Raw genomic sequence first — 25015 nt, forward strand, 5'->3', positions numbered from 1 at the left:
ATAGCACTTTACGAGTACTAGCTGGCTACCAGGCTATTTCCAAACAAAAATTAAAACATATCAGGTTATAGATGTACATATGTAGGTCACCCCCTCTAAAGAGACCCCTACGCCTATGCTACGAGTATAATAACAAATATATTTTAAACATGGACTCTCTGCCCAGCAAATAGGGAAAGAGAGAAACAGGTAGATGCTAGAGAACACTTTGAATTTTGTAAAGTTCTCTTCTTTTGGGGTCCCCTTTATGGGGACTCATTCCTCAGTTGACGCTCATATTTTGCCAGCGACGGATCTGTCCCCGTGAGGTCTAAAAACAAAGCCGGTGAGTTTATTTGTGTTATTTTCTAATTAAAAAGAAAGGTGGCAATTTCTAATTGTTAATTTTAGATTAGGATCTGACACACACATACAAACTAATAATTGCACTTTACAAAAGCACATTTATACTTAATATTGATAATGATCACAAATCTATTTCGTCGCACAGCAAAAATGTGTGAAAATCAGGTCCACAAGTGGCTTTCGCTGCTGGCGGTGATATCCCTAACTGGTACGGCCAGCTCTCTAAAGATCTTAGGCATGTTTGCCCATCCATCGATTAGCCACTTCAAATTCTTTCACCCGATTATGCGGGGACTGGCCGAGGCGGGCCACAGTGTGGATGTTTTGAGTCCCTTTCCGGATAAGGAACCTCCCTCTGGATATACGGACTATCTGCTGCCATCTTCCAACTTGTCGGATGCCATTCCACTGACGGTAGGTCAAATGTCTTTGAAATTCAATTATACTAAAGGTATACACTTTCTATAGGAATTCGAGCGGCCGTTACCATATCTGTTCCACTACGCAGAGTTCTACATGCTCTACGTCGCCGGCAAAGAGGCCTGCAACACCACCCTGAACAGTGAGGCATTGGCAAGGATCCTTAAGCATCCTCCTGGCTACTATGATGTGATCCTGATGGAGCACTTCAACACGGACTGCCTGATGAGTGTGGCGCATGTGCTGCAGGCGCCGGTGATTGGCATGAGCAGCTGTGCTCTGATGCCCTGGCACTATGAGAAAATGGGTGCTCCGTTGATCCCGTCGTATATCTCGGCTCTCTTCATGGGTCAGTCGCAGGAGATGTCGTTTGCCGGTCGCTTGGGAAATTGGATCACAGTGCATTCGATTAATATGCTCTACCGAATGTTCAGTTTTTCCGCTGCCGATGCCTTGATACGCCAGAAATTCGGTCCTGGGCTGCCTTCCACCCAAGCGATGGTGAGAAATACCTCCCTGATGCTCCTCAACCAGCACTTCTCGCTGAGTGGACCCAAGCCTCTGCCTCCGAACATCATTGAAGTGGGCGGAGTGCACCTGAAGCCCGCCCAGCCCCTGCCCGATGATCTCCAGCAGCTGCTTGATAAGGCCACCAAGGGCGTAATCCTCATCAGCTGGGGCTCTCAGCTGCGTGCCAGTTCCTTGTCCGAGGCGAAGAGAGATGGCATGGTACGTGCCATTGGCCGTCTGGAGCAGCAGGTCATCTGGAAGTGGGAGAACGATACGCTGCCCAACAAGCCCGACAATCTGCACATCTTGAAGTGGCTGCCACAGCGCGACATATTCGCCCATCCCAATGTTAAGCTATTTCTGTCCCACGGCGGCCTCATGGGCACCTCGGAGGCTGTGTCCAGCGGCATACCCATTGTGGGCATGCCCATGTATGGCGATCAGTCACTGAACATCGAATCTCTGGTGCAGCGGGGCATGGCCCTGCGTCTGGACTTCCATAAGCTCAGCGAGAAGACAGTCTATGAGACACTCACGAGAGCGCTGGATCCCTCCTTCAAAGCCAGGGCACTGGCCGTGGCCTCCGCGTATAACAGCCGAGTGCAGCCTCCTCTGGAAACGGCCATCTGGTGGGTGGAGCATGTCGCCGAGACCAAAGGAGCACCTCTCATCCAACCCAGCGCCGTGCATCTCTCCCGGTTTGTCTACTACTCGCTGGATGTCTACTTGGTGGCAATCTCTGTCCTACTTCTCCTGTTCATTGCCTGCGTAGGATTACGCCGGATTTGCAGAGGTGGAAAGGCAGCCACCAAGCTGAAACGCAAGTAACACCATTGTATAATCTAATCTTCGAGTAGACTGGAGATTGGAAAAAGATTGTAAGATTATAAAAGAGTTCACGTTTAATAGTAAATATGTACAAAATCCAATCCCATTTACAACTTTGCCTTGGCTGCTCCCGGGAAGCCCAGGCGATAGAGAGCCACAACTACAGCTCCGCCCAGACCCAGATTGTGCTGCAACGCCAGCTTGGCGCCATTCACCTGTCGCTTCTCAGCCAGGCCACGCAGCTGCCAGCACAATTCAGCGCACTGGGCCAGGCCAGTGGCTCCCAAGGGATGGCCCTTCGAAATTAGTCCACCGCTGGGGTTCACCACGAACTTGCCGCCGTATGTGTTGTCTCCGCGATCGATGAACTCGCCAGCCTTGCCCTCGCCGCACAAGCCCAGGGCCTCGTAGGTCACCAGCTCGTTGGCGGAGAAGCAATCGTGCAGCTCCACCACCTGCACATCCTGTGGCTTGTAGCCGCTCTTGGCAAAGAGACGCTGACTAGCCAGAGCCGTCATATCGTAGCCGGCGATCTTCATCAGACTCTTGTCCGCGAAGGTAGATGCTGGATCGCTGGCCATTTCCATGCCCACGATCTCCACAGCCTGCTTCTCCAAGCCATGGCGGCGCACAAACTGCTCGGAGGCCAGAATAGCAGCACCAGAGCCGTCAGAGGTGGGGCAGCACTGCAGTTTGGTCAGCACTCCCTCGACCACCTGCGGAGACTTCATAATCTGCTCCAGAGTGTATTCATCGCGGAACTGCGAGTAGCTGGAACCAATAGAGTCCGACAGATAAAAGAAACGCGTGTATAGGTCGGTCTCCCGACTGAATGCAGGCAATGGAGTGGACTGATGATGATGGTCGGAGGCTCTCGGCGATAAGATAAGCTGGTGGCAAGTGAACTTTCGACTGAACTTACGGATTATTGACGGAGTGCTTGTGGTTCTTCCAGGCGATCTTGCCGAAGTGTTCGGGCTTGGTACCGTACTTCTTCATGTGCTCCTTGCCAGCATTGCCGAAGATCTGGGCAGCCATGGGTCCAGGTCCAATTTCGGTAAGCTCTCCCATCTCGGTGATGTGACGCTCCATGGGGTTGGCGCGGTCAAAGTACTGTTGGTATATGAACACAGGCGATAACAACATTCGTTTAAGTATAATTCCAAGCAGACGGATTTCCTACCTTTGACGCCAGAGAGCCACGCTCCATCTTCTCGAAGCCCAGAGCCAGCACACAGTCGGAGGTTCCAGACTCGATGATCTGCTTGGCCAAGTAGAGGGCGCTAGATCCTGTGGAGCAGTTGTTGTTCACATTGTAGACGGGAATGCCGGTCATTCCGACCTCATAGACAGCACGCTGGCCGCAGGTGGAGTCTCCATAGACGTAACCGGCCACAGCCTGCTGCACCTCCTCGTACTTGATATTGGCGTCCTGCAGAGCCTTGGTGATGGCCTCCTTGGCAAAGTCCGGATAGCAGACATCAGCACGACGGCCGGGCTTTTCGAACTAAGAAGAGATACACAAGAATAATGATAAAATGAAAGACAGCACAAAGGTCAAACTTCAGCGGGCGTACCTTGGTCATGCCCACGCCGATAACGTAAACTCTAGTCTTGGTCATGTTTGCTGTGTTTCTGCTTACGGAGCCGCTGAAATAAATTGCGGTGGATCCAATCGGTTTCTTCTTTATATACCCTCACGGTGGATCCAACCGGTTGCTTTTTTCCCCGCCTGATAACGAACAGCTGACGCCAGCCCCGTTAAAGGAGCTAAATTTGAAAGTTGCTTTGGTGCCCATGTAGTCGTTGCATTTGCATTTATGATTAAATGTTTTTAATAATACAATATTAATGAACATATTGCATTAATCAGTGAATATTTAAATATTTATGTATTACATTTTGGTATTTTTTATCCTCCTTTTTTCTATGATGTGCCAGCTCCGTTATCGACGCCGAATCAACCCTGTTATTTCGGCCCCTCACAAAGCAAGTGTACGAAATTGGCAAACAAAAATATTTTATGTGAATAGTTAAAAAGGGAAAAAGCAATAACAAAGTAGAATAATCAGAAGGAGAAAACTGTACAGGTGCATTAATCTGGAACACACACATATGTATGTTATTGCACAGCCAGTCTGTCGGTCCGTAAGTCAGGGTGCCATCATTCGGAAGAAGTACCTACAGCCACGGCCACCGAACTGATCGGATCTGCGCTTCTTTTTGTTATACATAAATAAAAACAGAAATGAATTTAAATCAGGCTAGCAACCCCGTCGAAGCTTCGCCAGCACGCAAGTAAGTTTCATACATACAATTTATGGTATTATCGAACAGAAAAACATATTCTTGCATTTAAGTTTTAATTGATTCTTTATATTTCAGAGAAATGTGGCCATGTTTAGTAAGAGGCTGCTCAGGGCATAAGCGGTCATACCAGATCCCGCTTGGAAATAGCAAATATTGGTACGCTAATCTGGGAATAAAGGTAGCACGAAGGCGCTCTAGGGTGTGCGCAAAACATTTCCTGGCGGAATGCTTGTTGGATCATCGTCTTAGGATGGGAAGTGTTCCGACTGAAAATTTAGGTAAGTTGTTTTATAAACGGTATTAAATGAACGTCCATACATATACATATGAATTACATTATGTTTTCTTTTAATTCTAGGCCGAGAGCCAGTGTATTTACCTAAGTTTAGCAGACATCAAAGAATAAGCATACAAAAAGCTAAAGCTAAGCTCCAAGAAGAGAACAAACAAATTGATGGATGGGACCAGGAGGATATATCCGAATTTGATAAATATATCGTTGAAGATCCCCAGTCCGATAGCGCGGAACAGTCCACACATTCCGAAAAGGATGGATATGTCATTGAAGATCATTCACAGTCGGAGTCAACATTAAAATCCATAAATTTGTATTTGAAGCAGAGAAATAATGAGCTGCAAGCAGAGGCTGAATGCCTACGTTTAGAAAATTCTCAATTAAGAATGGAGAACATTTCTTTGAAACGAAGTTTTGAAATCCATAAATGTTTGTTCGAATAATGAAAAACATCCTCCATGGCATAACGGATTTATCGGCAATGAATTATAAATGTACCATAATTTGTATTATGATAATTGTGATATGGACATGACATGTAAATAATATATTATAACAAACAAATGTTTGTTAATATGGCCGCTTAAATATTTTTAAAGTGCGGTATTAAATGTTGGTATTTTTACAGCGACACCAACTATCGACACCGAATCAACCCTGTTCCTTAAGTGCACACACACAGCAACAATTTTTCAGTAAATAATAAATAAACTAAACAAGTCTTATCTCTAGGGAAAGTGCAAATACAACTATAATAATTAAGAGAGTACAGATTAATGGAAAATAATCCATTTGAAATGGAGTGGGTAAGGTACGTGAAACAGTAAATGCATACTTTGACGTACATATACGTGTAATTACACAGCCAAGTCTGTCCGTGCGTCTTATTGTTCGTTCGATGTATTCTGGCAATCAGAACTAGAATTCCTGGCATTGAAATATTATTTTTTTTATTTCAGACCAATTGTAAAGTGTTTGGTAAAAGGCTGCTCAAGCCATGAGCGCACATACTTTGTCCACAAAGGAAATCGACAACATTGGTTCGCGAATCTTAGAATAAGTGGGGCGCCTACGCGCGCCAAGGTATGCGTAAAGCACTTCCTAGATGAATGCTTTGTGAATGGAAAGCTTCGGATAGGAAGTCTTCCCACTGAAAACTTGGGTATGTGCTACTTGTAACTAAAAGAGCAAGTATTAATTGAATTTATTTTATTTTAGGCCATGAACCATTGCACAGACCTGTGTTTAGCAGATGGCAAAAGCGATATCGTCGCCGCATAAAGCCGGAGCTGAAAACAGAAAGTGATATTACAGTAAAACCGCCTTTGTCCGAAAGCTTGAATATTGAGAATAGTCTGCTGTCCGCTGAGAGCTTGGCGCGATTGGAACAAGCCGCAGATGCAGAATTTGAAAAATATATCGTTGAAGACGAAATGTCCGATGGCGGGGAGCAAACCACACATTCCGAAAGTCATGACAATGATAGATTTATCATTGAAGACCAGTTGTCCGATAGCATGGAAGAAGCCAGCCATTCTCAGTCCGAATCATCATTAATTTTGTTTTTGCAACAAAGAAACAATGAGCTGCAAGCAGAGGCTGAATGCCTACGCGTAGAGAATACCCAATTAAGAATGGAGAACATATCCTTGAAAAAAAGCTTTGAGATCCATAAATGTTTCTTCGAATGAAAGAACTAGTGTTAAGAACATGACCACCTCATAAAATGAACTATTTTACTGCGAATCGCTTCTTATCCTGGCCATCAGATCCCCAATGCCCCATATAAAGTTGTTTCAGTTCAACACAATTTTTGTATGATAATTATAGTGTGTATTATAGTATAATAAGTACATAATAAATCAATTTTTCCCATTTCAAAAAGACAACTGCCACTATATGCATCTATCTAACGCTGCGGTATATTACATTGCATGTATCGAAAGTTGATAGTCACATCACTATAGAATCAGTGTGACCGTTTACGGCATTTTTGATACTTTTCGGTATTTTTAGCGTCCAAAAATGAGCCGACGGTATATTTACGGTATATTTTTTTAATCAGACGGTATATTTTAGTACTTTTCTGCGGCTCGGTGGTATATTTTATCAATGGCTCGACGGTCACACTGTATAGAATAGCGACGCTTACATTTTGTTTCGCGGCAAAAAAATATTTGTTGATCATTTTCTGTGCAATGGAGGAGACGCATGACTTTCAGTTCATATTGCCACTGAATTCCGAGGATCTGGTCAACTCCAGCGGCGACCACTACTACGTCAAGGAGTTGTACAGCAGCAAAGAAATACCCGAAAAACTGCTGGGTAAGCGGGTGGTAGTTGGCGCGTCCGACGCGTTCAAACCGAAGTACAGAGGCACCTTGGATTAACAATCCCGACATTTTGCAGAGTGCAAGCGCAAAGTGAGCCACGACAAGGATGCCTTCTACATTTTGGATACCTTCGACACGTACTACTCCGTCATCGAGTCGAACGCCACGGATGCGGCCTCCCTTCGGAACCTGATGCGTTCCTTCGACCTGCTGTACATGACTGTCGAGATGCTGGGCCAGAGCCTCACAGAGACTTTCGCAGACAAAGGGCCGCCCACGAACCGCATCCGCCATTTGAATCTCACCAAGATGACACTCTACCTGCAGGTGAACGTCGTCAGGAAGATCGACAGTGTGGCCCAGCGTGCGAGGCGCGACCAGCAGATGAATTTGCAGAAGAAACGCGGCAAGCAGCCTGAGGCCCTCGATCAGTACCCCGACTGGGATGAAAAGCGCGGCAAATTTCTCGTTCAGCTCTTCAATATCCTCCAGTTGCCGCTGGAGCGGCTCTGGGCCCCACCCATAGTTGAAGAGGACTTTATAACGTGAGCACGAAAACACCCATTACGATCCAATCAGATCAGTTGTTCAGTTCCACCTATTTTTTGTCTTACAGGATGCTCTGTGACATTTGCTATCGCACTTTGGAGCTCACGCCGATGCGCCACGACAACCGACATGTGTTCGATACCCTGTTTCAGATTTTGGGCACATGCATTAAGCGCTTCAACCACGCCATGACCTTCCCGGTCCGCATACTGCAGATCCTGCGCGGCACTGAGCACGCCGCCGCAGCGGTGGCCAACGGCATACTGACGTTACACGAGGAGTACGGCATTTCGAAGGTCTTCGAAATTCTGCTCAAGAGCATTGTGGAGGCCCTTCAGCTGGATAGCGCGGACACGACGGTGTCTAAGCATTTCTCCACCTTCCTCTCTGAGTTCTCGAGCATCTCCCCAGAGCTCATCATTCCGCATCTGTCAAAGGTCAGCGATGAACTGCTCGACTGCCAGTCGCACATGCTACGCAACACCGTTCTGCAGATCTTAGCCGATGCCGTGATTAGTGACCTGACCGCCGAGGATCTCAGCGATGAAATGAAGGAGGTGCGCAACGAGTTCCTAGACCATCTGTACGACCACATCATGGACGGTTCCGCCCACGTGCGCACCAAGGCCCTGCACATTTTGGTGCACCTGAAGACCCAACATGCCATACCGCTCACCTATCTCACAAAGGTACTGGCCGCGGCTGTGGGTCGGCTAGAGGACAAGAGCTCGCTGGTGCGCAAGGCGGCCATGCAGTTGATCAAATCGACGCTCGAGAGCAATCCATTCTCGAGCAAGCTATCGCTGGAGGAGCTCCTCCACAAGCACCAGAATGAAGTAGAAATCATGGAGAAGCTCAACGAAGTGCTGGAGGCGGAGCGCAAAGAGGAGGAACGGCTCAATGAGCAATGGAGCGAAAGGGCGATCGAGATCTTGCCTGAAATTAAAGAGCATTTAACCGAATGTAAAACTTCAATCATCTTTTCTTTCGCTTTCTTTCGAATATTATTCTTTCATTGGCATTGCAGTTCCCAATTTGGACTTCGACAAGGAGGAGAGCGACACAGAACTGCTGGAGAAGATATTGCCGCTCATGCGTGACAAGGAGTACAAGAAGGCCGTGGTTCTGGTACGCAAAATAGACTTCCTGGCAGGAAATCAAGAAATTGTGTTAGTCTCACCACCAGCTTCCTTTTATTTTTCTTTATTTGAGCTCTAATTAATCCTTTCGTTTTAGTTCCATGCTGGAGTTCGAGGAGAAGGTCTTCTATGTTATGGAACTGCTTAAGACTTACCATCTGCTGGCCGCAGGCCTCAAGCAAAGCGTAGGTTCCATTTCAGCGCAGAGATCGAATCATTTTGCTAAGCTTTCGCTATTTTAGAGCGAGGAGATGCTGCGACAGATCAAGACGGTGCAGTTCCTCAAGGACAGCATCGATTACACCACCATTGTGACGGGTGCCTATCCCAAGCTGCAGGACCTGCTCATGTCCAAGACAAACACAGATGTCCTGGAGGCAGTGGACCTTTTCACCACCGGCTACATGTTCGGCATCGCCGGCACAGATGCCGGTATGCGGAAGATGCTGATGCTGGTGTGGTCGTCGGACAAGGAGAAGCGCGATGCCGTCTCCGAGGCCTATCGCCGGGTACTATTTACTACAGAGCTGCAGGCACGTGCTCATGCCATAAGGGTCGTGCAAAATCTCTCGAAATTTCTCGAGGAAATCGATTATGGACACTACTTGTCGCTAGAGACGCTGGTGGCCGACTGGGTGAACGTCGGGCAGATAGATGCCCTTGTCATTCAGGTACTGTTCGAGCGCTTCACCCTGAAGCTGGAGGGCACCACAAACAACGAGGCACGACTCGCCCTCGAGCTGCTGATCATGGCATCGAAGGCTAAGAACAGCATTGTCACCGCCAACACGGCGATCATCGAAGACATTGCCGTAGGGCAGCGCGCACGTAGCGAACCGCGCCTCTTCGCTGGCTGCCTGCGTCTACTGGTCAATAGCATCGATGCCAACAACAACGCCAAGTACTATAAGCGCCACAACACCGACGCCAAGTTCGTGGTGGAGGTGATACGCTTCTTTTTGGACTGCTTCTTCCACGAGAAGCTCAAGGACTTTGATGGCATGGCCACAAGCGTGTTGGAGTACATCTACCGCATGTGGCAGTCCCTGTTTAGCAGATGGCAAAAGCGATATCGTCGCCGCATAAAGCCGGAGCTGAAAACAGAAAGTGATATTACAGTAAAACCGCCTTTGTCCGAAAGCTTGAATATTGAGAATAGTCTGCTGTCCGCTGAGAGCTTGGCGCGATTGGAACAAGCCGCAGATGCAGAATTTGAAAAATATATCGTTGAAGACGAAATGTCCGATGGCGGGGAGCAAACCACACATTCCGAAAGTCATGACAATGATAGATTTATCATTGAAGACCAGTTGTCCGATAGCATGGAAGAAGCCAGCCATTCTCAGTCCGAATCATCATTAATTTTGTTTTTGCAACAAAGAAACAATGAGCTGCAAGCAGAGGCTGAATGCCTACGCGTAGAGAATACCCAATTAAGAATGGAGAACATATCCTTGAAAAAAAGCTTTGAGATCCATAAATGTTTCTTCGAATGAAAGAACTAGTGTTAAGAACATGACCACCTCATAAAATGAACTATTTTACTGCGAATCGCTTCTTATCCTGGCCATCAGATCCCCAATGCCCCATATAAAGTTGTTTCAGTTCAACACAATTTTTGTATGGTAATTATAGTGTGTATTATAGTATAATAAGTACATAATAAATCAATTTTTCCCATTTCAAAAAGACAACTGCCACTATATGCATCTAACGCTGCGGTATATTACATTGCATGTATCGAAAGTTTATAGTCACATCACTATAGAATCAGTGTGACCGTTTACGGCATTTTCGGTATTTTTAGCGCCCAAAAATGAGCCGACGGTATATTTACGGTATATTTTTTTAATGAGACGGTATGTATTAGTATTTTTTCTTCGGCTCGGTGGTATATTTTATCAATGGCTCGACGGTCACACTGTATAGAATAGCGACGCTTACATTTTGTTTCGCGGCAAAAAAATATTTGTTGATCATTTTCTGTGCAATGGAGGAGACGCATGACTTTCAGTTCATATTGCCACTGAATTCCGAGGATCTGGTCAACTCCAGCGGCGACCACTACTACGTCAAGGAGTTGTACAGCAGCAAAGAAATACCCGAAAAACTGCTGGGTAAGCGGGTGGTAGTTGGCGCGTCCGACGCGTTCAAACCGAAGTACAGAGGCACCTTGGATTAACACTCCCGACATTTTGCAGAGTGCAAGCGCAAAGTGAGCCACGACAAGGATGCTTTCTACATTTTGGATACCTTCGACACGTACTACTCCGTCATCGAGTCGAACGCCACGGATGCGGCCTCCCTTCGGAACCTGATGCGTTCCTTCGACCTGCTGTACATGACTGTCGAGATGCTGGGCCAGAGCCTCACAGAGACTTTCGCAGACAAAGGGCCGCCCACGAACCGCATCCGCCATTTGAATCTCACCAAGATGACACTCTACCTGCAGGTGAACGTCGTCAGGAAGATCGACAGTGTGGCCCAGCGTGCGAGGCGCGACCAGCAGATGAATTTGCAGAAGAAACGCGGCAAGCAGCCTGAGGCCCTCGATCAGTACCCCGACTGGGATGAAAAGCGCGGCAAATTTCTCGTTCAGCTCTTCAATATCCTCCAGTTGCCGCTGGAGCGGCTCTGGGCCCCACCCATAGTTGAAGAGGACTTTATAACGTGAGCACGAAAACACCCATTACGATCCAATCAGATCAGTTGTTCAGTTCCACCTATTTTTTGTCTTACAGGATGCTCTGTGACATTTGCTATCGCACTTTGGAGCTCACGCCGATGCGCCACGACAACCGACATGTGTTCGATACCCTGTTTCAGATTTTGGGCACATGCATTAAGCGCTTCAACCACGCCATGACCTTCCCGGTCCGCATACTGCAGATCCTGCGCGGCACTGAGCACGCCGCCGCAGCGGTGGCCAACGGCATACTGACGTTACACGAGGAGTACGGCATTTCGAAGGTCTTCGAAATTCTGCTCAAGAGCATTGTGGAGGCCCTTCAGCTGGATAGCGCGGACACGACGGTGTCTAAGCATTTCTCCACCTTCCTCTCTGAGTTCTCGAGCATCTCCCCAGAGCTCATCATTCCGCATCTGTCAAAGGTCAGCGATGAACTGCTCGACTGCCAGTCGCACATGCTACGCAACACAGTTCTGCAGATCTTAGCCGATGCCGTGATTAGTGACCTGACCGCCGAGGATCTCAGCGATGAAATGAAGGAGGTGCGCAACGAGTTCCTAGACCATCTGTACGACCACATCATGGACGGTTCCGCCCACGTGCGCACCAAGGCCCTGCACATTTTGGTGCACCTGAAGACCCAACATGCCATACCGCTCACCTATCTCACAAAGGTACTGGCCGCGGCTGTGGGTCGGCTAGAGGACAAGAGCTCGCTGGTGCGCAAGGCGGCCATGCAGTTGATCAAATCGACGCTCGAGAGCAATCCATTCTCGAGCAAGCTATCGCTGGAGGAGCTCCTCCACAAGCACCAGAATGAAGTAGAAATCATGGAGAAGCTCAACGAAGTGCTGGAGGCGGAGCGCAAAGAGGAGGAACGGCTCAATGAGCAATGGAGCGAAAGGGCGATCGAGATCTTGCCTGAAATTAAAGAGCATTTAACCGAATGTAAAACTTCAATCATCTTTTCTTTCGCTTTCTTTCGAATATTATCCTTTCATTGGCATTGCAGTTCCCAATTTGGACTTCGACAAGGAGGAGAGCGACACAGAACTGCTGGAGAAGATATTGCCGCTCATGCGTGACAAGGAGTACAAGAAGGCCGTGGTTCTGGTACGCAAAATAGACTTCCTGGCAGGAAATCAAGAAATTGTGTTAGTCTCACCACCAGCTTCCTTTTATTTTTCTTTATTTGAGCTCTAATTAATCCTTTCGTTTTAGTTCCATGCTGGAGTTCGAGGAGAAGGTCTTCTATGTTATGGAACTGCTTAAGACTTACCATCTGCTGGCCGCAGGCCTCAAGCAAAGCGTAGGTTCCATTTCAGCGCAGAGATCGAATCATTTTGCTAAGCTTTCGCTATTTTAGAGCGAGGAGATGCTGCGACAGATCAAGACGGTGCAGTTCCTCAAGGACAGCATCGATTACACCACCATTGTGACGGGTGCCTATCCCAAGCTGCAGGACCTGCTCATGTCCAAGACAAACACAGATGTCCTGGAGGCAGTGGACCTTTTCACCACCGGCTACATGTTCGGCATCGCCGGCACAGATGCCGGTATGCGGAAGATGCTGATGCTGGTGTGGTCGTCGGACAAGGAGAAGCGCGATGCCGTCTCCGAGGCCTATCGCCGGGTACTATTTACTACAGAGCTGCAGGCACGTGCTCATGCCATAAGGGTCGTGCAAAATCTCTCGAAATTTCTCGAGGAAATCGATTATGGACACTACTTGTCGCTAGAGACGCTGGTGGCCGACTGGGTGAACGTCGGGCAGATAGATGCCCTTGTCATTCAGGTACTGTTCGAGCGCTTCACCCTGAAGCTGGAGGGCACCACAAACAACGAGGCACGACTCGCCCTCGAGCTGCTGATCATGGCATCGAAGGCTAAGAACAGCATTGTCACCGCCAACACGGCGATCATCGAAGACATTGCCGTAGGGCAGCGCGCACGTAGCGAACCGCGCCTCTTCGCTGGCTGCCTGCGTCTACTGGTCAATAGCATCGATGCCAACAACAACGCCAAGTACTATAAGCGCCACAACACCGACGCCAAGTTCGTGGTGGAGGTGATACGCTTCTTTTTGGACTGCTTCTTCCACGAGAAGCTCAAGGACTTTGATGGCATGGCCACAAGCGTGTTGGAGTACATCTACCGCATGTGCCAGTCCCCCGATGTGCTGGTCCAGGACCTGCTCAAGGAGCTCCAAAAGAGATTCTACCATAACTGGCAGGGCGCCACCGCCGCGCCAGTGAATGCCGACAAGGAAAACGAACTGGCATTGGAGTCGCAGCCGACAGAGATTGCGTACACACAGCCGCTGTCCATTCCACAGACACAGACACAGGGCACCCAGAGCCCAGGGGGACCACCGCCTGGAAGTTGTATGCCCGTGTTTCTGGTGTCGCGATTTATGTTCTGCATCGGTTACATGACCATCAAAGAGATGATATTCCTGGACATGGATGTCTACAATAACATGAAGTACCGCGAGGAGCTCACAGCCCAGCAGGAGAGGGATACACGTACGCAAGAAGCTGGCAGGAAGGCCGCCCAGCAGCAGCTGTTGCGACGCACCATGAACGTTTCGGCGATGGAGGTGCGTAAGCGTTTGTCCAACTCGGCCGCAGAGCCGCAACAGGAGCCGGACGAAGATTTGGTGGGGGCCACAGCAGAGGATAGCATTGCCGATGAGATCCTTGCCATATGCGAGGACATGCTGATTTACGATCCGAACGGCTTGCTCCACTGGCTGACGCCCGTCATCATTGATATCTGCAAGAAGCCGGGCGAGTACCGGCATCCGAAGCTTCAGCAGGCAGCGACCCTCACATTGGCCCGCCTGATGACAGTCTCATCGCGGTTCTGTGAGTCAAACATGTCCTTCCTGATGAACATCCTCGGTTTGACTACAAACATCAAGATCAAGTGCAACACGGTGGTGGGCCTGTCCGATCTCACCTTCCGCTTCCCGAACATCATTGAGCCGTGGACGGGGCACTTTTACGCACAGCTGCACGAGACTGATACGGAGCTGCGGCTGACGGCTGTCAAGATGCTGTCGCATCTCCTTCTGAACGAGATGATACGCGTGAAGAGCCAGATCTCGGACATGGCACTATGCATTATCGACGAAAACGAGGAGATACAGAGCATCACCAAGGAGTTCTTCAAGGAGATAGCCAATAAGTCAAACATCCTGTACAACGTGCTCCCCGACATCATTTCGCGTCTGGGCGACACCAACCTGCGTCTCGAGGAGCACAAGTACCACATCATCATGTCCTACATTTTGGGTCTCATCCAGAAGGACCGCCAGATCGAGTCGCTGGTGGAGAAACTCTGCCTGCGCTTCCCCATGGCCCATGTTGAGCGGCAGTGGCGCGACATAGCCTACTGCCTCAGCCTCCTGACCTACAACGAGCGTTCGATCAATAAGTTGATGGACAACATGCAGAACTACCGCGACAAGGTGCAGAACGACGATGTCTACGCGTCCTTCCGCCTGATCATCAGCAACACCAATAAGCTGGCCAAGCCCGAGCTGAAGGCCGCCGTCACAGAGTTCGAGACGCGCCTCGCCGAGTGCCTGGCGGTCAAAGATCCCACCGCCGATGGAGCCGACAGCAGTCAGAACCAGGCTGACGAGACACGAACGGCCAACAGAACCAAGGCCGCCGGCAACCGAACAAAGAAGGGGGGTCGCAAGCCTGCCCCTGCTGCACCTGCTGGCAGGACCACCAGCCGTCGTGGTGGTCGCGGTCGACGCGCAGCCCGCGTTGAGAGCTCCTCCGATGATGCCTCCGAGAGTGATAGCGACTGAATAATGGATTACACACTTTTTTATCCACAAACTACATTTCCCAATATAATTCTAATTTTTATACACTTATAGTCTCTCCATAGATCTTTTTAATAAGCAAACACGACTCTTATTAATTGTATACCGAAAAAAGTAAAAACTATGTTTAAGTAATACATAAATATATATTCAATATAATGGTTTTCAATCGCCATTTGTATAAAAGCCATCATATCGTGGTGGAGAGGAAAGCCTCATTTCAAAAACCAACCGCCGCTCTATATACCTTGAGGAATATTTCGTATATTTCGGTATACGTTTAAAATGAGACGGTATATTTTAGTATTTTTCTGCGGCTCGGTGGTATATTTTATCAAAGGTCACACCGCTGTTTATTTACGTTAAGCAACTAAAATTTTAGTCATTCGGCTTAAAGCGCTAGTAGCGATCTTACCTGATTTGCTAATTTCCACTCAGCACTTGTACCTGCATCTCCAAGATGACCAAGACCCGTGTGTATGTCGTCGGTGTGGGAATGACAAAGGTGTGTGAACGAAATACGTAAAAGAAAGTGGTTGTGGAAGGAAAAACTGCCAAGACTTTGTTCAAGTGAAAATTGAGCAATAATGATGTTAATCGCTCCTGGACTTTGATCTGGGGTGCACTTCGGTCACTAATCTGACTGCTCTCGAATGGTCGGGGGCATATATATCATTATCGCATTGCCATTGCCCCCACTGAAGTGGTCCGATTAGAATTATTCTATTCTTGCTCTCGGTACTGGTTTTAGCAGTCGTTAGGGGGTTATTTATTGTCAAACCGGTTGCTTATGGGTGTTTTGTCTCTTCTTTTGCCTGCAGTTCGAGAAGCCCGGCCGTCGTGCTGATGTCTGCTATCCGGACTTTGCCAAGGAGGCCATCACCAAGGCTCTGCAGGACGCCAACATCAAGTACGAGGAGGTGCAACAGGCGGTGACCGGTTACGTCTATGGAGACTCCACCTGCGGCCAGCGTGCTGTCTATGAGGTCGGAATGACCGGCATTCCCGTCTACAATGTGAACAACAACTGCTCCACAGGATCTAGCGCCCTCTACCTGGCCAAGCAGATCATCGAGTCTGGAACCTCCGACTGTGTGCTGGCCCTGGGCTTCGAGAAGATGGAACGTGGCTCCCTGGGGGCAAAGGTAGGAAACGCCTTCTGTTTGTAATTTAGCTTATACGAATCTACTTATCTCTTGTATTCATGTACCAACAGTACTTTGACCGCGCCAACCCCATGGAGCGTCACATCACCGAGATGGGAGAGCTTACCGAAATTGGACCTGGACCCATGGCTGCCCAGATCTTCGGCAATGCTGGCAAGGAGCACATGAAGAAGTATGGCACCAAGCCCGAACACTTTGGAAAGATCGCCTGGAAGAACCACAAACACTCCGTCAATAATCCGTATGCACTCTCGGAGCCTTTATTTTATAGCCTCTTGTATTTATCTTTTTAATCTAATCTCGCAGCTACTCGCAGTTCCGCGATGAATACACTCTGGAGCAGATTATGAAGTCTCCGCAGGTGGTCGAGGGAGTGCTGACCAAACTGCAGTGCTGCCCCACCTCTGACGGCTCTGGTGCTGCTATTCTGGCCTCCGAGCAGTTTGTGCGCCGCCATGGCTTGGAGAAGCAGGCTGTGGAGATCGTGGGCATGGAAATGGCCAGCGATCCAGCATCTACCTTCGCGGACAAGAGTCTGATGAAGATCGCCGGCTACGATATGACGGCTCTGGCTAGTCAACGTCTCTTTGCCAAGAGCGGCTACAAGCCACAGGATGTGCAGGTGGTGGAGCTGCACGATTGCTTCTCCGCCAACGAGCTGGTGACCTACGAGGCCCTGGGCTTGTGCGGTGAGGGCAAGGCTGGCGAGTTCATCGATCGCGGAGACAACACATACGGCGGCAAGTTCGTGGTGAACCCCAGCGGTGGACTAATTTCGAAGGGCCATCCCCTGGGAGCCACTGGCCTGGCCCAGTGCGCTGAATTGTGCTGGCAGTTGCGTGGCCTTGCTGAGAAGCGACAGGTGAATGGCGCCAAGCTGGCACTGCAGCACAATCTGGGTCTGGGCGGAGCTGTAGTGGTGGCTCTCTATCGCCTGGGTTTCCCAGCGGCGAACAGTGTGGTGCACAATCTTACGGCTGCTGCCAAGGCGGCCACCAACGAGGATGGTTTCAAGGTGGCGCCTCTACTGAAGGTGCTTGAACAGGCCATGCAGGAGGACAAGGATGGACTGATCGAAAAGGTGCGCGCCGTCTATGGCTTCAAGGTAAACAATGGACCCCAGGGACAGACTGGATTCTGGGTCATCGATGCCAAGCAGGGCAAAGGCAAGATTATTTTCAATGGCACACGTAAGTTGAATACATTACTGAACTTAGTTACCTTTTGGCCCGCTAATTAATTTTCCCCCCGCTTTTGGTTGTAGAAAAATGTGATGTCACCTTCATCATCAGCGATGAGGATGTGTTCGAGCTGCTTACGGGTAAGCTGCCGCCGCAGAAGGCCTTCTTCCAGGGCAAGATCAAGATCCAGGGCAACATGGGCTTTGCCATGAAACTGATGGACCTGCAGCGCTCAGCCCAAGGCCGCATCGAGGAACTGCGCTCCAAGTTGTAAGACATCCATTCGTATGGAGGGGCGATTGTCTACATTCCGTCGTTTGTCTGTCTTTTGTGTTTTGCAATTTATTTTCGGCTTTGGATCTGTTGAAGCTAGATTTTATGGATTTATCCAATCCACTTTTTGTACGATTTGTATTATTCTCTAGAGATTAAAATTGTTATACTTTTAAAGCACCAATTTCTGGTCTGATGAGCTGGCAAGGTGGTGTACGAGAGCGACGTTGCCGTTATCATCTAGGAGAATTACCCAAACAAAAATAAGTGCGGACTAGGAGATAATCCCTCGAAAACGGAGCTATTCACAGAGAAATACAAGGTTCCGCTTCTCAACCCCGCCAATATTAATTGAATGCAGGCTCTCCTTCAGCGACAGTGTCCGTTGCTTGTGGTTGGCAATTGACAAGAAGCTTAATTGGAACCTGAGCGTCAAGGAAAGAGTGAAGAAGGCAACTCATGAGCTCAAGCAATAGTCACACCTATACTATTCTACATAATTTCAGTGTGGTGGCCGGCCCTATCACCAGACAACTGGACAAAGTTCAGGGAACTGCAGCCCTATGAAGTAGCTCTCCGTACCACCCCAAATTAAATGCGCTAAATGCCATCCTTTGCCTTCATAGCCTTGATGGCAGCAGTACTTCAGAGAGACTTTAAGCAGCAACAATATTGTCCCACAGATACCCCTCGAGGGAGCACCAGGCCCAGTATGGTCCGTCTTCACAGATAGATCGAAGTTGGACAACAAGGTCGGAGGAGGTATCCTACTCCAAACAGCCAAACATAAAGCACTTCTCCAGGCTCTCAGATCACTGTATCGAAAATTTAATTGACTATACCCACTGTGGCTGGCTCTCCCTTTTGTAAAACAGAAAACATTCCAAATGGTTTTTTGTGTGTTTGTTTTTTGTTTTGTACGATCCGAATCTTTATTGTTTCATCAACGTGTAAGCTGGCTTAAGGTCTAGAGTTATATATGGTGTATATATATGTATGTATGTATATATCATAATTATCAATGTGTGTATTGTTCTACGCACGTTCAAAACACTTTTCAAAAAAGTTGTTCAGAAGGAAATGAAACTGGGATCTCTCTGCCACGCACTTGGCGGTGGCTCACTTTTAACGATTACTGTGTGCACATGATATATATATATATATATATATATGTATATATTGTATATATGGGGGCATGTGAGCCATACAATCTTTACCATTTAACATTTGAAGGTACCCTCCTGCCCTGCCTTTAAAAACTGTTCAATTGTTGTATCTAAAGAGTGCATGCGTGTCGTGTGGTGTAAATAAATTAGAAAACTACATCTCTATCTCAAATGTCGCATTTTGAGCTTAATTCTACTGGTTGTTGTTGTTTTTTGTTTGTTTTCATTATCAAATATAGGGTGTATTGTATGTGTTTGTATTTTGAAGCCTTTTGCTATATACAAGGTGGGGGAATCAGATTCGGTACAGAATTCCCCGACTTTAAAAAACAGCAAAAAAAAAAAAAAATGTCCGGCTCGGATTCCGTTAAACGGAATCCCGAGGCAAATATCGAAAATGTACACTAAAGAAAGTCCAAGTAGGAGCCTCTTCTCAGCTCACCCGCTCTGCTCCCACACCGACACGCACTCAATAGCTGTGGCTGCTGCTGCTGCTGCTCGAAGTTGTGTAGGAGGAGAGCGAGCTATTCGTTGTTGCCGATGAGGATGTTGTAGATGTCGATGAGGGCAGGGATGATGATGATTGATTGATGCTGACGGAGGAGCTGCCCCCGGCGGCCGGCTTGTCCATACTGGCCATTATGGAGCCCAGCAGATCCACGGGTGTCTTGGGCATTCCCTTGTGGTTTGTGGCCACCCGACTGTGCCCAGTGGCGGGCCCTGCAATGATGATTTTGTGTGAGGGCAGACTGAATGTCTTGTAGGTGGTCTTCATCGGGGTTGCTGTTGCTGTTCCCACTGCTGTTCCAACTGCTGTTCCTGTGGTGCTGGAGGGTGGAGGCGGCGGTGGTACAGCTGCCCGTAGGGGTGGCATTGGAGGCAATGGCGGTGCTGCTGTTAGCGTGGGTAAAACCACCGACATCCTGCCGAAAGGCGCCAGTGTGGCGGGTATAACGACTTTAACAATTTGAGGAGCACTGGGCGCTGGACTCAGGGTGGGAAGTGGAGAGCCAGTGGGTGCTGGACTTAGGGTGGGAAGTGGAGGACCAGTGGGTGCTGGACTCAGGGTGGGAAGTGGAGGACCAGTGGGCGCTGGACTCAGGGTGGGAAGTGGAGGACCAGCTGTTAGTGGTGGCAGTGTAACAGCTAGTGGTGTGGGAATAGGAGTAGGCGTTGAATTAAGATTAGTTGCTGGAGCAACTTTTAGTGGCGGCATAGCAGCAGCAGGATTAAGATTAGTTGCTGGAGCAACTTTGAGTTGCGGCATACCAGCAGCAGGAGCGGGAGCCGACGCAGGAGGGATAATTGGAGCTACTACAAGCGATGGCATAGCAGCAATTAGATTGGGAGCGGGTGGAGCAGATTCTTCAGGCACGGTTATATCCATTTCCACAATTTCCTCAGCACACACCTCCGTTACCTCCTCCTCGTGATCGACCACTAATTGGGGTGTGCTCTCGACAACCAACTCATTGCCCACATTCTCCACAGGATCTGTGGAATCTGTTGGCAGAAGTGCAGGCATCGGCGGCTCAATGGAGGAGGTACTGCTATTCATGATCATATCACTTCGACTGGTCGTTGGCTCGTCCGAAACAATTTTCACTTCGATTTTGATCTCGGGTTCCTTTTGATTCAGGCTGTTGACGTAGGCTTCGCGATGGGTGAAGGGTGTCTGAGGCACTAATGGCGGCGGCAGTCCTGCCACATTGGCATTTGAAGGCAGAGATGGGGCAGGAGTGGCAGCTGGAACGGTAGCTGCAGCAGTAGCTGCTGAATTGCTGCTGGTCAGTCGTGGCATTTTAGCTGGTGTCGGCGAAGACGTTGGCGACGATGATTGGTGTTGCTTTTTGGTTGTGTGCTCACTGCGTCGATCCTTCTCTTTCTCTTTTTCTTTTTCCTTTTCCTTCTCCTTATCTTTGTCCTTCTCCTTGTCCGACTTGCTGGACGCCTTTTCCTTCACCTTTTTGGGCTTCTCTTTGTCTTGACTCGCCTCGAGTACTGTGGCACCCGCCTTTGTGAGCTTGTATTTGTGCTCCAAGACCATTTTCCTCATGTCTATCTTGGAGTCTTCTTTGCTGGGCTTCTTTTTTGGCGTGTTACTGCCACTGCCACTGCCGCTGCTGTTGATATTCGGGCTGCTGCTGTTGCTGCTGTTATCCTGGTGGCTCTGTCGTGGCGACGCATTGCCAGCATCATCCATGCTGCTCTCACTCGAGCGACGCTCCTTGCCATCCAGATCGATTAGCTTCTTCTTGGCCATCTTGCCGCCATCGTGGCCACGCTTCGAAGGGGTCTTCTTGCCACAATCGTCGTGACCAATGGGATGGGGTAAAATGGTTTGTTTCTCCTTGTAATGCGGTGTCTCGGCTAGCACAGGATTATTTTGTTCGTTGATTACCTCCTGGCCGGGATAATACTGACGGAGGCGCAGATGCCAAGCTAAAGATTGAAATTTAAATAGTTAGGGAGCACCTTTGATGGTACTATAGTGGACTCCTGCACTCACCAACGCTTGTCACGGCCGTCACCGTGCGGAACTGATGGATGATGTTGCGCGGCAGAAAGTAAATGTCATTGTCGCAGAGCTGGATACGGGCATAGCGAATGCCCTCGCGTCGCAGCTGATTCAGCTTGGCATCCTCGATCCACTGCACGCACTGAGAGATGGGCGGCTCGTGCAGATCCAACTGCAGCATCTCCACCATTGTGTTGAAGTCCTGAGCGGCAAAGGCAACCACATCCTTGGTGATGCGATTCTGTGTGTAGGATTGTCCACAGTGAACGGCTTTTAGAATGCCTAAAAATACGAAATAAAATACAATCCATATAGAAAGAGAGATCCAAAGGGAGCTTACCAACAGCTGCAGTTGTGATACGCTCGTGTCCATGTCCCACATGATCGGCATGCGCCTTGGTCCGATCCTCAATCATGGTCTCACGCGCCTCCGACAAACGTGGAAGATACTGCAAGTTTCGCAACTCATTGATGCGCGTCCTAAATGGGGATTCAAGATTATACACAAGCATAGAAAAACATTTCTTAAAGAGCTTCACCTCTGTCTCTTGAGAGGCGTCTTGCTATTCAGTTCCGCTGTGGGCACCAGCTGCTCCCCAGCGCGTATCCATAGAATGGGTCCATCGTTCGACTGACGCGGATCCGTTTGCAGTATGGAATTACAAGCCCAGGGCATGGTCTGAAAAAGAAACAAAGCAGGAGTTGAGAGGGGTTTTAGTCATAAAGAGAGATCGAGCTTCAATTAACCTTTCGCAGAAATGGATTCATTTCGATGCGTCCCAGAAGATCAGGGAAATAACCGCCGACCTCCTCATGCACTTTGCCCACAAGACTGATCTGATGCAGCGGTCCATAGCGGAAAGTGCCCTGGCAATAGTTACGAACCACCTGAAAGGTAAAGAAAGGAATGAAAGAATTTGAAAGATTTTCTCCTAGAGAGTGCTGCCGGCTTCCACACACCTGTTCATTGTACTGTGCCATCGTGCAGGTCTCAATGTCCGAATTGCGTCCCAAGACGCCCGCCTTTACCGTCAGCGTGGAATAGTTCTCAGCCATATGCTCTAGCAGATCGGGTATATACCGTGCAGCGTCGTGCACAATGCCCATCACATGATGCGCATAGCCCTGCTCGTCCTCGGCGAAGCAAACACTAAAGAACTCATCCACCAGCTCCTCCATTTCGTTCGCCGAGAGATCATCGATTTCGTGCTGATACAGATGGACAATGGAGGCGCCACCATTCGGGTACTGCTCCACCTGAAAGTAGCAGCCGTATTTGAGATTTTCCAAGCCAGCGGGTGCTTTGCGATTGGGCGTCGGTGGCAGGCTCTGGACCGTCTGCCAGGGTCCAGCAGCTGGCGCCTGAGGCACACATTGTACGCCAACGCTGGTGCGACGTATTTTGGAGCGCTTGTAGCACTTGGAACAGTCGCGCGAGGACGACGATGAATGACGGGAGGACGAGGAGGATGACGACGAAGACGAGCTTTTGTGATGGTTGCTGCTGGAAGAAGACGAGGAGGAGTAGGAGGAGGACGATTTGCGGCTGCTGTTAAGGCTCGAGGAATGATTATTGCTGCTGTTGCTGCTGTTGGTCGACGAGGATGAGGTCTTGGCCGCCGGCGAAGGCATCAGTACGGAAGAGGAGGTGGAGCTCTTCCAGGGCTTGCTGCTGGCGCTAAAGTTCAGCTGCCGTGTGATCTCTTCACGTGTTTTGGTCGCTGTTGCATCGCCATTCATTAATGGCTTCGCCTTAACACTGCTGGCCTCCTTTTTGATATCCAATTCGTTTTTGATGTGGCTACTAAGTACTGGCTCTGCCTTGGGAGGAGCAGCTGCCACTCCTGCTGCTGATGCTACGACTGGCTCCACTTTGATTTGCTTTATGCCTTCCTCCGCTTTGATTGGTGTCTCCACGTTGATTTGCTGCTCTAGAACGGCCACAACGGCCTGCTGAAGCACCGCGTCCTGATCTTTCGGTATCTTGCTGGAACTGGTATTGCTGCTGCGACTGCTGTCCGAGCTGCGGCGTCGGTGCGAATGTGACGAGGAACTGGATGATGATGATGGGACCTACACACATACAAGATGCACGACACAAAAAATAGTTGGGAATTAATTTTAGATTCAAACGTTCAAAACAGCTGTGCAAACTTCTCAGAAAAACTTCTAGGTAAAACTGTTTTCATAACTGGCGAGTGAACTACATTAAAGTACCTTCTCCCTGTCGCGGTCCCGCTCTCTGTCTCTGTCCTTGTCCCGTTCTCGATCCCGATCGCTTCTATGATACTTTTTGTCCTTGCCACGTGAAGAGCCAGATTTGTGATCGTTGGTGGAAGAGGAGGCTGATTTCAAGCTGCTTTCGCTTTCACGCCTACGATCCCGATCTCGATCCTTGTTGCCGCTGCTGGAACTATTGCTATTGCTGATGCTGTTGCTGCTGCTATTGCGCCGACTCTTATCTTCATCCCGTTCGCGCTCCTTATCTTTTTTCTTCTTTTTGTGATTGCGCTCTGCTAGATAGAGTAGATATATATATATATGTACATATGTGGGGCATTAGTTGGCATCGGCAATGAATTTCTTTCCCTTTTACCTGTTTTGTCATCCGTTGGTAATACTGTGGCTGCTGCTGCTTCTGCTGCTGTTTCTGTGGCATTTGCATTCCCATCGCCTGACAACAATTCTGGCTCTAGCTGCGGCGTCTCTTGTGACTGCTGCTGTTGTTGTTCTTGTTGTTGTTGCTGCTGCTGCTGTATTGGTGCGGCCACTGCGGATGTATTTGTGCTAGCGGCGAGTGGCTCATTGGCATTTCCGCGGGTGTTGTCGTCTTCTGCGTTGTTTTCCACCGAAGCCGTTTTGTTTACAGATTCGATTTGTTGCGGCATCAAAATCATCATCGGCGACGTCTCCATTGTTATTGGCGGTGTCGAATCTTTGCTTATCGCCGCCCCATTGCCCTTGCAACTGACACCCAACAATTCAACTGCGGCAACGTTTGCGACGGCAGCGGCCGGGGCCGGGGCGGTAGCGGCGGGTTCTACATTATTTTCGCCTCCACCTAATGAGTTTTCCATGGCGGTGTGTGTGTTTGCCCCCCGTACTACGGTGTGTTTTTTGCGGGATGGCTGTGTGTGTGTGTACGTGTGTGAATATCGATCAGCTAGGACCGTCGCCTACGTGACGCCACTCAGCTAGCCGTGGTTTTATCTTACGTATTCTTTACGATTTACACGCACTTGCTCATGTGTGGGTGAGCATTTGTTCGCAAATTTTGCGGTCCAGGTCCATTGTTTTCAAGGAATAAAATTTGCGTTTTTCGTTCTAGATCAGTGTGACCGCGGATTCATATTATAACGATACCGTCCGACCCTCAGAACTATATACCAAAATATACCGTCTGGTTTTACAAATATACCGTAAAGTTCTATTCAAGTTCTATTTTGCTCAAT

General features: G+C 48.9%; 7 protein-coding genes across 9 annotated transcripts; 5 read left to right on the forward strand and 2 right to left on the reverse strand.

Annotated features, from left to right (window-relative positions):
- Positions 1–15: 15 nt before the first annotated feature.
- On the forward strand, positions 16–2204 carry Ugt36E1 (UDP-glycosyltransferase family 36 member E1). The gene is made up of 3 exons (XM_001356629.4): positions 16–325; positions 491–759; positions 814–2204. The coding sequence occupies exons 2-3, from the start codon at positions 496–498 to the stop codon at positions 2101–2103; spliced, it is 1554 nt and encodes a 517-aa protein (XP_001356665.3). The 5' UTR covers positions 16–325; positions 491–495; the 3' UTR covers positions 2104–2204.
- Positions 2160–3840, reverse strand: LOC6902956 (non-specific lipid-transfer protein). The gene is made up of 4 exons (XM_033380002.1): positions 3681–3840; positions 3287–3610; positions 3026–3216; positions 2160–2874 (listed from the first exon to the last, which is right to left on the reverse strand). The coding sequence occupies exons 1-4, from the start codon at positions 3723–3725 to the stop codon at positions 2211–2213; spliced, it is 1224 nt and encodes a 407-aa protein (XP_033235893.1). The 5' UTR covers positions 3726–3840; the 3' UTR covers positions 2160–2210.
- Positions 3841–4036: 196 nt separating this feature from the next.
- LOC26532517 (uncharacterized) lies at positions 4037–6594 on the forward strand. Of its 2 annotated transcripts, XR_001451163.2 has the most exons (5): positions 4037–4401; positions 4489–4691; positions 4772–5514; positions 5668–5870; positions 5927–6594. XR_001451163.2 is itself a non-coding variant. In XM_015180598.2 (3 exons), exons 1-3 carry the CDS (start codon positions 5485–5487, stop codon positions 6397–6399), a joined length of 711 nt encoding a protein of 236 aa, XP_015036084.1. In that variant the 5' UTR covers positions 5331–5484; the 3' UTR covers positions 6400–6439. The 2 variants fall into 2 exon arrangements, 1 of the variants encoding a protein (XP_015036084.1); XM_015180598.2 differs by lacking the exons at positions 4037–4401; positions 4489–4691 and having other exon boundaries at positions 5331–5519; positions 5927–6439.
- A 210-nt stretch (positions 6595–6804) lies between these two features.
- LOC117184028 (condensin complex subunit 1-like) lies at positions 6805–10265 on the forward strand. The gene is made up of 6 exons (XM_033380001.1): positions 6805–7033; positions 7118–7586; positions 7658–8553; positions 8618–8759; positions 8827–8914; positions 8972–10265. The coding sequence occupies exons 1-6, from the start codon at positions 6907–6909 to the stop codon at positions 10223–10225; spliced, it is 2976 nt and encodes a 991-aa protein (XP_033235892.1). The 5' UTR covers positions 6805–6906; the 3' UTR covers positions 10226–10265.
- A 349-nt stretch (positions 10266–10614) lies between these two features.
- Cap-D2 (CAP-D2 condensin subunit) lies at positions 10615–15415 on the forward strand. Its single transcript, XM_002132647.3, has 6 exons — positions 10615–10846; positions 10931–11399; positions 11471–12366; positions 12431–12572; positions 12640–12727; positions 12785–15415. Exons 1-6 carry the CDS (start codon positions 10720–10722, stop codon positions 15239–15241), a joined length of 4179 nt encoding a protein of 1392 aa, XP_002132683.2. The 5' UTR covers positions 10615–10719; the 3' UTR covers positions 15242–15415.
- A 189-nt stretch (positions 15416–15604) lies between these two features.
- On the forward strand, positions 15605–18063 carry ScpX (Sterol carrier protein X-related thiolase). Its single transcript, XM_001356630.4, has 5 exons — positions 15605–15764; positions 16081–16404; positions 16476–16666; positions 16732–17615; positions 17690–18063. Exons 1-5 carry the CDS (start codon positions 15720–15722, stop codon positions 17878–17880), a joined length of 1635 nt encoding a protein of 544 aa, XP_001356666.2. The 5' UTR covers positions 15605–15719; the 3' UTR covers positions 17881–18063.
- A 789-nt stretch (positions 18064–18852) lies between these two features.
- LOC6902958 (uncharacterized) lies at positions 18853–24956 on the reverse strand. 2 transcript variants are annotated; one of them, XM_015180600.2, is made up of 8 exons: positions 24160–24956; positions 23781–24076; positions 22524–23636; positions 22311–22451; positions 22103–22242; positions 21904–22043; positions 21555–21845; positions 18853–21487 (listed from the first exon to the last, which is right to left on the reverse strand). In XM_015180600.2, exons 1-8 carry the CDS (start codon positions 24638–24640, stop codon positions 19515–19517), a joined length of 4575 nt encoding a protein of 1524 aa, XP_015036086.2. In that variant the 5' UTR covers positions 24641–24956; the 3' UTR covers positions 18853–19514. The 2 variants fall into 2 exon arrangements, with proteins under 2 accessions (XP_015036086.2, XP_002132684.3); XM_002132648.3 differs by having other exon boundaries at positions 23781–24079.
- Between the last annotated feature and the right edge of the window lie 59 nt (positions 24957–25015).

This window comes from Drosophila pseudoobscura, chromosome 4 (genome assembly GCF_009870125.1).
Source record: "Drosophila pseudoobscura strain MV-25-SWS-2005 chromosome 4, UCI_Dpse_MV25, whole genome shotgun sequence".
In the NCBI taxonomy this organism is placed as follows: domain Eukaryota; kingdom Metazoa; phylum Arthropoda; class Insecta; order Diptera; family Drosophilidae; genus Drosophila; species Drosophila pseudoobscura.

Bases quoted from the DNA above. Each gene is read 5' to 3' on its own strand.
- LOC26532517 (XM_015180598.2), top strand. From the start codon at position 5,485: ATGGAAAATAATCCATTTGAAATGGAGTGGGTAAG. The intron at 5,520-5,667 runs GTACGTGAAACA...TTTTTATTTCAG, and splicing joins TTTGAAATGGAGTGGGTAAG to ACCAATTGTAAAGTGTTTGG. The intron at 5,871-5,926 runs GTATGTGCTACT...ATTTTATTTTAG, and splicing joins TCTTCCCACTGAAAACTTGG to GCCATGAACCATTGCACAGA.
- Cap-D2 (XM_002132647.3), top strand. From the start codon at position 10,720: ATGGAGGAGACGCATGACTTTCAGTTCATATTGCCACTGAATTCCGAG. The intron at 12,367-12,430 runs GTAAAACTTCAA...TTGGCATTGCAG, and splicing joins TAAAGAGCATTTAACCGAAT to TTCCCAATTTGGACTTCGAC. The intron at 12,728-12,784 runs GTAGGTTCCATT...TCGCTATTTTAG, and splicing joins CCGCAGGCCTCAAGCAAAGC to AGCGAGGAGATGCTGCGACA.
- LOC117184028 (XM_033380001.1), top strand. From the start codon at position 6,907: ATGGAGGAGACGCATGACTTTCAGTTCATATTGCCACTGAATTCCGAG. The intron at 8,760-8,826 runs GTTAGTCTCACC...CTTTCGTTTTAG, and splicing joins GCAGGAAATCAAGAAATTGT to TTCCATGCTGGAGTTCGAGG. The intron at 8,915-8,971 runs GTAGGTTCCATT...TCGCTATTTTAG, and splicing joins CCGCAGGCCTCAAGCAAAGC to AGCGAGGAGATGCTGCGACA.
- Ugt36E1 (XM_001356629.4), top strand. From the start codon at position 496: ATGTGTGAAAATCAGGTCCACAAGTGGCTTTCGCTGCTGGCGGTGATA. The intron at 760-813 runs GTAGGTCAAATG...CACTTTCTATAG, and splicing joins CGGATGCCATTCCACTGACG to GAATTCGAGCGGCCGTTACC.
- ScpX (XM_001356630.4), top strand. From the start codon at position 15,720: ATGACCAAGACCCGTGTGTATGTCGTCGGTGTGGGAATGACAAAG. The intron at 15,765-16,080 runs GTGTGTGAACGA...TTTTGCCTGCAG, and splicing joins TCGGTGTGGGAATGACAAAG to TTCGAGAAGCCCGGCCGTCG. The intron at 16,667-16,731 runs GTATGCACTCTC...CTAATCTCGCAG, and splicing joins AAACACTCCGTCAATAATCC to CTACTCGCAGTTCCGCGATG.
- LOC6902956 (XM_033380002.1), bottom strand. From the start codon at position 3,725: ATGACCAAGACTAGAGTTTACGTTATCGGCGTGGGCATGACCAAG. The intron at 3,217-3,286 runs GTAGGAAATCCG...ATATACCAACAG, and splicing joins GTGGCTCTCTGGCGTCAAAG to TACTTTGACCGCGCCAACCC. The intron at 2,875-3,025 runs GTAAGTTCAGTC...TATTGGTTCCAG, and splicing joins AAGCACTCCGTCAATAATCC to CTACTCGCAGTTCCGCGATG.
- LOC6902958 (XM_002132648.3), bottom strand. From the start codon at position 24,640: ATGGAAAACTCATTAGGTGGAGGCGAAAATAATGTAGAACCCGCCGCT. The intron at 23,637-23,780 runs GTACTTTAATGT...GTATGTGTGTAG, and splicing joins GGGACCGCGACAGGGAGAAG to GTCCCATCATCATCATCCAG. The intron at 22,044-22,102 runs GTGAAGCTCTTT...ATCCCCATTTAG, and splicing joins ACGCCTCTCAAGAGACAGAG to GACGCGCATCAATGAGTTGC.